Raw genomic sequence first — 12,271 nt, 5'->3', positions numbered from 1 at the left:
TTACGATTTTGTTAGAGCAGCTAGAGCATTTATTTGCTTTCTGGCGTCATGGCCTCAAAACGGCCAAAAATGTCAGATAGTATTTTGTAATTCTTAGGAAGTGACGTTTCATAAAAGTGTGTTCAAATTCACATGTTACCGTGTTTATGCATATTCATTATTGCCTCTGAATTAGTATTACCAATATGTGTATGCATGCTGATGTATGTATACTTGTTCATACGTGTTTTGAATTAACATTGTCATGTGTTTATAAGTCATGTTCCTGTATGTATACATGTTTATGATTTTACGTGTATATGAGCTTTGTTTGATTTTTTGTTCATGTAAAAATTAAGTATTTCAGTACGAGCACATTCTTTTTACTCAAAAATTAAAAATTAAACCTATGTGTTTTTCAACAAATTTTCTTGGTTTCCAATATTTTTTTCAAATTATTTCAACAATGATATGACAAAAACCCTTGTAGCTATTCCCACCTCTATCCTTCCCACTTCAAACGGATCGAGTTGCTCGCCTTTGTATTTTTTGACAATTATTTTTCAGACTTCTGACAATATTTCCTGGATTCATAAGTTCTGACTTTGATATCCTCAGACTGGTAAGACGTCCTCTGTCTGTCTTTGCCGGCCACGCCAGTTTTAGCCAAATTTTAAGGTTCTTTTAATGGGTCTCTACAACTTTCCAATGCCTCCACCCCCCACCCCCCCCCCCCACCCCCACCCCACCCCCACCCCAAATCTCCGTAAAACTTCAGAAAAAAACAACAACATGAAAACATAATCAACCTTTCACAGAAGTAAGACAGTGAACATGGCCCAGGTTGTTTTGTTTTTTTGTTGTTGGGTATGTTTTCAAATTGTTTACATTTCTCAATTTCTCATGTTACTTGAGTTTGGGGAGAAGACTACCTGCATAACGATGCGATTAATATTGACACAAACAAATGCTTGAGAAGAATAAAAAATGAAATATATTTACTGCGGAAACATATTGTGTAACGGCGCAGTGGAATCGGGCGTTCGTCAATTTTGGGGCATGGTGAGTTAGTAGTATCACCTTAAAGCTCATTCGATTGTCTTGCATTGGGCGAAATCAATACCTATAATTAAAATTTAATAATCGAAAAATTTGCGATTAAAGGAGGAGGGATTTTTCCCTGGCGTTGGAGATAAAATTAAGGAAAGAATGGCCGTTAAAGTTTGGTGAGTTCTGAAGCTCTAGTGTCTTTGAATACCGTGAATTTACATTTTATGTACCTTCGAGAAACGTTTTCAGGAATATCCACATAGAAAAGTATTTTTATTTGGACATCAAAGGTGAACGCCGACAAAACTTGAACAATGCTTGACGAGAACTCTTTTTCCAGTTGCATATCCAGAAAAAATGTATGTTAATTATGGTGCTGTTAGGTGCTCTTAAAAGCATGCCCTAACATTTAGCGGGTAAAAAAAACGTGACTGACTCATGGGCCCCTCGGAAAATTTCCAGTGGTCAAAAGAATGAATCGTATTTTATTGTATTGATTACTCAGAAATGACATCTTTAATGACATACAGTGTTAGGTACATGTAACTATCTATACTGAAGATGTGGTTTGTGAGTTTATAATTACCATATTTCTCTGATCGAGAATCAATTTTCCCAAACTTTCTTCATTAATCAGGGATGTTACATAAAAGATCCTACGCCTAAAGGCTTGTTTTTTTATTTTCGAAACAGAAGCATAAAAGAAGAAACTCTGAACTGATGAAAACCTCCGTGACGTCATAATGCTCCAGAGATGCGCTTGGGTTGTCACCTTGGTGACATAGTATTCTCAGTTCTCCGTGTATATTTGTGTAACTCAGAAAGCTGTCTTTGTCAAACGGCGTCTGTGGTGTGGCGGTTAAGCGCTGGTTTGTCGCACGCAGGAGACCCGAGTTCGATTCCCGAGTGAAGAGAAATTTTTATCGAGTATCTCGGTCCTATTACTGGGATGTTGTGTCTTCTCAGCGAGAGTTTGCCCAGGCAGGCAGGGTCGTAAGCCTGTCTCCTGAGTTATCTAAATTCTGTCGACTGAGGCATACAATTTTCTAAATTAAAAGCAATATCTTTGTTAGAGCTAGCAACAGGGCCAATGGGCTACATAGTTAGTCAAGCACAAAACCCAACATCTCTCCTTGACACTCAACAGCAACAGGGAATTTAAAAAGTAAAAGTAAAGTAAAAAGTACATTTATGGGCTTCTTGGCTATAACTTAGTAGGAGTGACGGTCTGACCTTTTGCGAATATAATACAACATAATCTTAAACCATGTTTGACTTTAAGTAACATTTGGCTTTGAATCCACGTGATTTTTGTTTGTTGTTTGTTGGGAGGAGTATTATTTTGTCTTTTTTTTTTTTTTTTCTTTGGGGGGGGGGTTCTTTTTGTCGTTGTTGTTTTTTTAACGACGTTTTTTTTAAAAAGTAAAATGTCATAGGAAAAAAGTAACTCCGAACTTATCGAGCTGCTCTGCAGAAAATACAAAAGTGATATTTTATCGTTTTCTGGCAGGAATTTTTAAACCTGCCGAATTCAGGGGTTTTCTTTACGCGAGCGAATTTAATTTGTGATTTTTATAATTTTTTAAAAGAAATTCACAAAACCAAGGCGTTCGCGGTATGTTCAAAAGGGAGCTACGACATTGGAATACATTATGACACTGGAAGACTCCAATCGCGAATTCAACACGTTTGGAAAAAAAACAAAAATGGGCAAAACATGATAAAGAATGTGCGAAAAAAAACGGGGAAAGAGTTACTTGCAACTCCTGTTACGGTACATCAACGGAGTCATGGTTTTATTATTTTTAATAGAAAAAAGTTTCCTGTATGCTAACTGCCGTACCTTCATCACATTGTCGAAAGATCCCCACGAGATTCTCCCTGTTTCATTGTACTTAAGAACAAAACTTGGGCTCACACAAAGGCAAAGGGGAAAACAAAACTAACATTTTCTTTGCATTAAGTTTGCTGTCTCACGTTTGTATAGGTTTGAAGAAGAAGAAAATTCACAGGACAAGAACAATCATTTACAAAGTATCATTCATCCTTTTCAAGACCTTCGACAAACATCGGTGATCATGGTTCTCCTTTCATTCCTTTGCTCGGATGTTCATTAAAAAAGCTACGTTTCCCTGATCTTTCCCCGTTACCCATTTGTTTAGGTTCCCTAAGTAGGTTGCTTAAGTATACTTGGCATAACATGTACAATCTTGACAACCAGCATTCGCTCAAATTCCAAACACAAAACCTTCATCTCTCGGCTTGTGGGAGGTTCACTGATAGTCTGGGTCATACGACATGTCCAGATCCGTTGTGCGTATTCCAAAGTTTAAGTCCTATCTAAAACAGACTGCAAGATTCTAAACTGTGATGAGCTGTCCGTTGACAAACATTTTGCAACACAAACATAATATATGATCATAACATGTGTACATGCCCATGTTCATACTTACTTTGTTGTACACACTCTCAGGTCCGTATGTAAAAGAAAAATCACGCACACTCAGGTTCACACTACACACTTCCCCACCTCTAGCCTCCAGACCCTCTTTCTAAAATACTGCGAGCATAAACCTCTTTCTAACGACTTAGAACATAGACCCTGTTTCTAACACTCTTATAGAGAACGAAGGATAATATTATATGAGGTAATTCTACTGTCATAGTTTATAGTTCATTGCTCGTCGCAGCAGTGCACAGAGTACATAATAGCACAGGCTAGATAGTAAGAGGCACTTCACACACAAACTTACACTTCATGCCACACGCTGTGCCATACAGTGCAGCATGGTGCGTGCTAAACACGACACAATCTTCCATCTTCCCAGCACTCGTTAGTGTTGAGTCATACAAATCGTTTCCTTCTTTTTCCTTGGCTCCTATGTAATCCGTTTTGCCTCCGTCTGACCCCGAGACCTTTGTGTCATACTCCTCATCATTCCCCATTGCTCCTGGGTAACACAGCTCTCCTGCGTATGCGTCCGCCCACATCATCTCATCCTCCGCGGCTGTACTCTCCAGCCCAACCCACATAGAAGTCCAACCGGCGCCTTGGATTCTAGCGGCTCTCTGCAGCAGATCTAATTTGACTTTGGTATCCGAAACAAAAAGTCGCCCGTGAGCAGTCTGCGAGCACAGAAGTTGAGCATCGACGTAAGACTTTTCGGCAGGCTCAAGCTTTAAGCAAACCACGACATCATTGATCACGTGGACGTTAAAACCGGACCTGACATCACACTGACTGGTCAGAACATGGACGTAGAGGTGGTTGGGGGGTCGGGGTGGGGGGAGTGGGCTGGCGAGGACTGCAGCGCACGTGCAGAAGCCGTGGTCTTTGTTGTACGTGAAGTAAGCAGCCCAGTGGCGAGAGAGACATCGACCGCAACAGTCGGTGAGGGACCTGGTGCTGTATGACGCCATGGGGACAATACCCAGGATGGGCGGAATAAGTTTCTTAAATCTGTGATGGTGCAGCGGACTGGTGGTGTTGGACGTTGAGCTGGGGCTCGGGACTGTGCTGGTGTGGGTGAGGATGTTGGTGGGGTTGAATGTGGTGGTGGGAATGTGAGTGAGGGTGTTGGTGGGGTTGATTGTGGTGGTGTAGATATGAGTAGGGGTGTGGGTGGGATTGGTTATGGTGTTTGGAATATGGGTGGGGTTGATTATGGTGATGGTGGGAATGTGGGTAGGGTAGATTGTGGTGGTGGAGGTATGCGTGTTGATGTGGGTGAAGGTGTGGGAGGAGGTGTGGATGAGGGTGTGAATTTTGGTGGGGTTGATTGTGGTGGTGGGGATCTTAACGTTGTCGGACGTCGAGCAGACACCAGAAGCCGTACTCGGATCGAATATTGCACTGTCATAAGATTGTAAGCCACCGTCGCCCACTGACTCACTTCCAATGGACAGACCAGCCAGTGGCCCCTCACTCTCGCAGACACAAGTGAGGGATAAGATGAAGACGACGTAGGAGAGAAATGGCTTGGAGTACAAAAATAGAGACAACAGAGACATTCTGAATTCCTCTTTTATTCTGACTGCCCCAGCTGCTCGCTTCCAACCTCCTGTGTGATTTCTTTCAAACAAGGTTTCTTCAAAAAGGTCGCTTTGTCTTGCTCTGCTTGAGATCACGTAATCTAGACTGTATAAAACGATATAGAATGCCTTCAAAATCGGAATGTGGCTGACTGATGGTAAGGGTCCTACGAAGTTGGAAAAATGGTCACATACGTAAAAAAAAGTTAGCTGCCTCGCAGGTTGCGTAGGGGGGGGGGGGGGTGCAAAGAAGAGCAAACTTACTCTGTAGGTAAAATCACAACCCGTTTGTATTTCTGGGTCTAATAAGTTCATTACTCCATTTCAATAGACTGCACTGTCCTTAAAAACAGTTATAAGTGCCGTACTTGCTGATGGTATCTGTAAAAGAAACAAAAAATATTTTTAAAACAACATGGGTTTTAATATAGCTCGGTCAAAAATTTCATGGCGCAACTTATCCTCGAGTATATCTTTAACGGGTGAATCAGTGTCACACATAATTTGCACAGCAGTTTGTATTTATTTGTCTTAACTTATTCATATTAATTTTCCACCACAATTGATGCTAGATTAAAAAACATTTCTTCGTACAATGTATTTGAAATACTATAAATCTCCGTCACACGGAAAATGGGACTGTTCACAGCACGTACCGCTTCTCACACACATTTTGCATGCGCATATGGCCTATGTCACAGCTCACCAATGACACATTTTAGTGGCAAAACTTGTTACAAAGAAATTAATTTTGTAGTGAATGCAATTTTTGGCACTAAAGGCTCTCAAATCATGCGTTCAATAAGCATAAAGTCGCGATTAGAAAAAATTGACAGACTTGCTCTTGAAAGTGATATTGCCCTGCAAAAATCATCCACTCCGATTTTTGATTGGTATTTATTAAAGAATTTTTAAAATACAGTTAACAGGTGTTTACAAAAAAAATTGATCTGTTAAAACAGATTGATGCAAGTCACTGTGCAAAAGCTGGAGAGTCTGTGTCCTATCATTAAGGATATATTATAATTTGACAATAAGTTTTGCTGAGATTTTTTGACCGCACTATAGCCCAAATTACAATGTATTGAAATGACGTATGTTCTGAAATAATGCACCGTTTTCTTTCTTTGTTGCGCTCTCGTAGAAAACTAATCAGCGAATTGTAGACAGCGAGCGTGTAGTCAAACAGCTAAAACAACTGGCTCAGGGTCGGGGTTCGTGGAGAATTCTTGTCAGCGGACTATGGCCCAATCGGTCTCCGGCCTATGTTTGTTTGTTTTTGTAAGTGTTTTACGGCGCTTGCAACTGCATAAGGTCATATGAGCGCGCGGGACACATTAAACTTTTCAGTTTGTAGGAAATTTTGAATTTTGCCCGGGTGGCGGCCGTAGCCTACTCCTATCGATTTTAGACCACCAAGGGATCTTTAACGTGCGCAACTTGCACACGGGCCGGGCCTATGTAAATAAAAAAAATACATCATGTAATTCAAGACAAGCACCGTCAAGCTCTAATTTAAACTGCTTTGCATGACAAAAGAAGACAGAAGTCATATATGTACACCATGTTAGTTTTTTTAAATTACTGTTGTTTGTTTGTTTTGTTTAGTTTTGATTTGGGTTGGGTGGATTTTTGATTTAGATGGGGTGTTTTGTTTTTTGTTTGATTCTTTTTTTTGGGGGGGGGGGGAGAAGTAGTTGTGTGGGTGGTTGGCGGGTGTTCTGGTATGGTTTGCTTCTTCTTTCCTATCAAACATCTATCGTCCTTATCTCCCCTTCTTCTTTTTTATGTTTGTTACTCTCTTGTAATACCTCTAATCTTCTGGCGCTCATATGACCTTATACATACACAAATACTAGTTGATATGATGGTGTACACACATACATACTGGCGCTCATATGACCTTATACATAAGCGAACGCGGTAAAACCTCTACTAAAACTTTAAAAAACTAACGGTGTGTTCTTTTGTTTATTGTGTACTCCGCAGTCTGAAGTGTTTCTTATATGTAACTCAAGAGTTTTGTGTTTAGAACCAGCAATTTAGTCAAAATGAGACGTCAAACGACATAAGCGAATAAACGCAATTGAAAAATTGAATTTTAGATTATTCTTTTCCACTTGTCATTTTGTATAAATCTATGACATTGTTGAACTCTGCTTCTCACCTTTTCCTTATAATGAAAACACACGATTCTGGCTTGCCATGTGATGGGGGGGGAAAAAGATGTTAACAATGCAAAATCAAACTTGAAAGTTACCGCGGAACTCTTCTGCCACACTGCAAGCGTGAAATCGTTGCGTAGCTGTTCTCAAAATGGAACGAAGCATGAAATGAGCCTTGATACTAAGGTTTTGTGGTGAGATGAAGATCTTCTTGTTAACGCGAGTCTTTCAAATCTGCACTAAACGCTGAGGTCCTGCTCTCGATGGGATGAAGAAAGGGGGGGGGGGGGATGGGGGCGTGAATCTATTGGACATTAAATTGATTTTCATCGTATTAACAATTTAGCCGCTACTTCTTGGAGAGACTCTTAATTACGGTAAACCAAGTCCTGTACTGAAAGAAAAAGGCGGGTGAAATAGTCGGTAGAGCGCGAAGTTGCGATTTTGTAAACAAGGTCTTTACTTTTTGTCCCATCGGTGCTGACGGTTTAATCCTTCAAGAAAATTAACATCATTACAGAAACAAAGATCCTAAAATTGATTTTAGGACCTGGCCTGTTTTTTTTTATTTGCTATGCGAATTTGAATCTGAGATTTGGTTCTTTACAGTCCTTCTTTTTATATATTATTATTTTTTGTCATAATTGAAAACATTACATCAAGTATAAATCGGGCGTTGAAGAGTATTTTTTTACATTTGTTCATTTTATGTTCTAGTATCCTTTCTCTTTTTATAGACACGGCAGATTTAGATTACTTCTACTTATTGTATCCACATTAATGATCTGCCCCAAATAACACAGGGGTGTTTTTTGTTGTTGTTTTAATTTCCTGAAAATCTCATAGTATTATTTTGGCATACGACAATGATGAATGACGGCGACGAAATGCATGTACTCTCAAAGAATTCTCTAAGCAGGCACCAACATCAAAAACTGACTGGGTGGCTTAGTCTTCGACTTTCGTCGTTTAAGATGAGTTAGGCCTATTGAACGACAGACTTGTCGTAGAAGCACGGTTTGCTGGCCACTGTGTCCTGGTTGTGCAATAGATGAGATTTGATGAGATGAGATGAGATGAGATAAGATAGGATAAGATAGATAACACGAGACGAGGCGAGGGAAGGGAAGGGGAGACGGGGCGAGGGGAAACGAGTCGAGATGAGACGAAACAAGACGAGACAAGACGAAACGAGACGAGATGAGTCGAGACGAGACGAGATTAGATGAGGTGGGATGAGATAGATAAGATAAGATAAGATAAGATAAGATAAGATAAGATAAACTTCATTGATCAACGAGGGAAAATTTGAAGGATAAAGCAGCACAAAAACATAATATAAAGATTCGGCATCAACGCAAAAATACACTCCTAGCAATCATTCATGTTCAATGATAGACATATTATACAACGAACGATGCACAACTCACACACACACGCTTATACAAGTAGTGTACCCGAGGGTATATACTCATCTCTCTCTCTCTCTCTCTCTCTCTCTCTCTCTCTCTCTCTCTCTCTCTCTCTCTCTCTCTCTCTCTCTCTCTCTCTCTCTCCCACCCAATGCCAAATAGGCATACAAAAACACATGACTTGTCGCGCATATATATAGACAAAGAATACACAATATCACACAAATGTCGAGCAATTTCACAAACATTCCATTGCTAGTTGCCACAGTGCAACACCTTATTTCTTTATATATCATATTTTATTCAGCGAGGGTTATCGTGTCTTGCTCATGAACACACCCACCTAAACCCCGTCTTATAGCATTCTGAAACAATCTCAACTTCCAGGGAATCATACAACGCAAGCTGCCATTTTTTAGGTGGTAAAATACTGACATAATGACAGGATCGTAGATGGACGTGCGTTTTAGTTAGTCGAAGTTAGTAAACATCTGCGATTCAGATTTCTTTGAACAAAGACAATTCTTTCTCCTCTAACACCAAGAAACCCACAAGCTCAGGGTAATTGTTTATTTACACAAGAATGTGGGAACTTATTATACAGGATTCCGCTCATATTTTATTCCGCCAGGGTTATCGTGTCTTGCTCATGGGCACACCCATCTAAACCCCGTCGATATTAGTCTGAATTCATTAACAACTTGGCAACTGAATCTCCCTTGTCTATATAAAATAATATTGTCCGACAATTCTAGCACTCCATGAACCTGCATGCTCTGTGGTGTTTTGAGTCGGAGTACGCCGGAAAACAACCTTTGAATAACTTTGTTTGTGTACCACAAGATAATAACAATAATGATACAGTGGAGTCCACATATAACGAGTCTGGAAAAAACGAGAAGTCTGTTATAAAGACATTGTTCTAAAAACCCGGTTTTTTTCTCCTCTTTACCTTTGTAAATAAAATACTACTATAGCGCTATCAGACAAACATGCGAGTCGGTTATAGCGGAATATTGCTGCTGCTGTGCACAGTGCATAGGCCAATTATACATAATGCAAAACCTCGCCAGTTGAGAAACGTGTTGGTGATTGAGCGAAACAAAGAATAGGAGAGCCCATGTGCGTCAACAATGAAGGCCGGAACGACTGAGTAGGGAGGGTGTGGCATGCGCAGACAAGCAGAACGCATCGCGTGATAAGCCAGCGTAAGCCTATTTTAGACTATCGAGGCCTACCATGCCTCTCACTTCTCCGATGCGGGGATGGAGAGAGGTCACAGCAATGTGATGGATGGAGCGAATGTGTGACATGCGCGAGCAGACGGAATGCACCACAGGGTGGGGTGGGGTGGGGGAAAACACAGCGAGCAAGTTAGCCCAGAGCCCTTTCTTTCTGATCACCAAAGCCGAGCTGCCAGTCCACATCGCTAGATCTAGCGCCAGAGAAATAAACCTGATTCGAATTTTGATCAAGTAAGTGTAAGACCTAGAGGTCATGTTGAAACAAAATCATCATCAGGGGAGACAGCAAAAGGAAATAAACAGAACACCAAACTCATAGATTAGGCCTACTTTACAGTTCTCCTTGAATTTATTACTTGATCCCTTATAGAGAGAATCCTTCTATAACGGACATTTTGCTCTGGTCCACACCCTCTCGTTATAACAGGATTCCACTGTAATTATTATAGATAGCAATTGTACAGCACAAATTCCCGCTCAACATCAAGCTCTATGCGCTTTACAATCTACATGAATATCTCCCCAGAAGACCTGATAACATTATGAAACAATTTCATCTTCCTAGGAAGCATACAATGCAAGCTGCCATTTTATAGGTGGTAAAACACTGACATAAGGACAGGATCGTAGATGGACGCGCGTTTTAGTTAGTCGAAGTTAGTAAACATCTGCGATTCAGATTTCTTTGAACAAAGACAATTCTTTCTCCTCTAACACCAAGAAACCCACAAGCCCAGGGTAATTGTTTATTTGCACAAGAATTTGTGAACACATTATACAGGATTCCGTTCAGTCGTAGGCGATCAATGTTTGTCTTGGTATCACTCCCGGAAAAAATCTTTTACTTTATTTTCACCTTATGGATTGGGATGGGGTGGGGGGGCAGTTTCCTATCATTCTTTCAAGATGTAATGTACATGTACAATTAATTGGCAATTTCACACAGAAATGGCGAATTAAATCGGCGAACGCTGTCATTATCAGTATTTTTTATCACTGTCGTTCAGTCGGTTCGAGATTTCGACCTAATTTAACCCTTTTCTGATTGTACGCCGTCGTTAAGGAACTGTTAACAAGCTCCGTGACAAAAAAACAAAAAAGAAATATGTTTTAAATGCTTGTCGTGATTGGAGAGTTAACAAGGGAGATCAGTGATAATTGAACACACACACACACACACACAGAGAGAGAGAGAGAGAGAGAGAGAGAGAGAGAGAGAGAGAGAGAGAGAGAGAGAGAGAGAGAGACGATCTGACGAAAATGAGATTCTAAATAAAAACTATATAAAAAGAAGCTGGGAACCGACACTAGCTTTATTGAGCTGCGAAAAGACTTGTGGCAAGTGAATTTGTTATCGAAAATGAGCAACTCAAGCTACCCTAGCAACTCGAGCAACTCGAGCAACCAGCAAAGCAACTTAGATGCTTCCGACAACACATCTGATCTCCTTGTCGCTCTGAACGTCTACATTCCGGTCCCCCTCACTCTGGCAGGATGTGTCGCCAACGTGATCAACATCGCCGTGTTCTGTAGAATGGACCGACAACAGACGATCAACATCAGTCTTCTTGCCATGGCCGTCTCCGATCTCCTGCGGCTGTTGGGGACTCTGTGGCGCTGTGTCTGCTTCCTCCCCGTGGTGGTTCAGTCCGACAATCTGACGTTTGAGCCACTTGACATGGCTATGGGGATTGGAGACGTTATCCGGTTCGTTTTCTCACGAATCACAGCCTGTCTGACTTTGTTGATATCCGCTGAACGATGTCTATGTATACTTATACCCTTGAAAGTAAAGACTCTCGTCACCATTGGGAAAATCAAAACTATTGTTATTGCTATTTATATCTGCACAGTTGCATCCATGTCTTGGATTTATTATTTTAATAGATTTGAGTGGGAATATTCCACAGAAAGAAACAAAACTGTCCTCATCTTTAAACCAAACGAAGACGACAACGACATCGAGATGTCACTCATCGTGGTGAACAATGTACTGATGCAGTACGTCATATCTATCGGGATCGGGATCTTCACGGCGATTCTCGTCACCAAAATGAGACAACAGTCAAAATGGCGGCTGTCCTCTAGCAAACAGGCGGCTTCTGAAGCTTCTGCCAGGCGGGACGACAAGGTTGCCAAAACGGTCACCGTCATTTCCGTGACGTACCTAGTGTGTTATTTCCCTAACACTGTCAACATGATGTGTATGTACCTGGTTCCCGGGTACACTTTCTTCGGGCGATACAGCGACCTGCTGGTTAATATATCTGTGGCTGTCTACCTGTTTGAGATCATCAATTCCTCGGTCAATATATTCTTCTACTGGGAGTTAAGCACCCAGTTCCGCAAAGAAATGAAGCGTTTGTTCGGGTGCGCCACAACACCTTAG

The 12,271-nt window shown here is 41.0% G+C and overlaps 1 protein-coding gene across 1 annotated transcript; it reads left to right on the top strand.

The window, feature by feature from the left end:
• The first annotated feature begins 11,242 nt into the window (after window positions 1-11,242).
• Window positions 11,243-12,271, top strand: LOC101854326 (phe13-bombesin receptor-like). Its single transcript, XM_005098327.1, has one exon. The coding sequence runs from the start codon at window positions 11,243-11,245 to the stop codon at window positions 12,269-12,271; it is 1,029 nt and encodes a 342-aa protein (XP_005098384.1).

Source organism: Aplysia californica, unplaced genomic scaffold (assembly GCF_000002075.1).
Source record: "Aplysia californica isolate F4 #8 unplaced genomic scaffold, AplCal3.0 scaffold00179, whole genome shotgun sequence".
NCBI lineage: Eukaryota > Metazoa > Mollusca > Gastropoda > Aplysiida > Aplysiidae > Aplysia > Aplysia californica.
Note: the sequence above shows the minus strand (reverse complement) of the source record. Positions and strands in the feature narration are given on the sequence as shown.

Coding starts and splice junctions, on each gene's coding strand:
- LOC101854326 (XM_005098327.1), top strand. CDS start 11,243: ATGAGCAACTCAAGCTACCCTAGCAACTCGAGCAACTCGAGCAACCAG.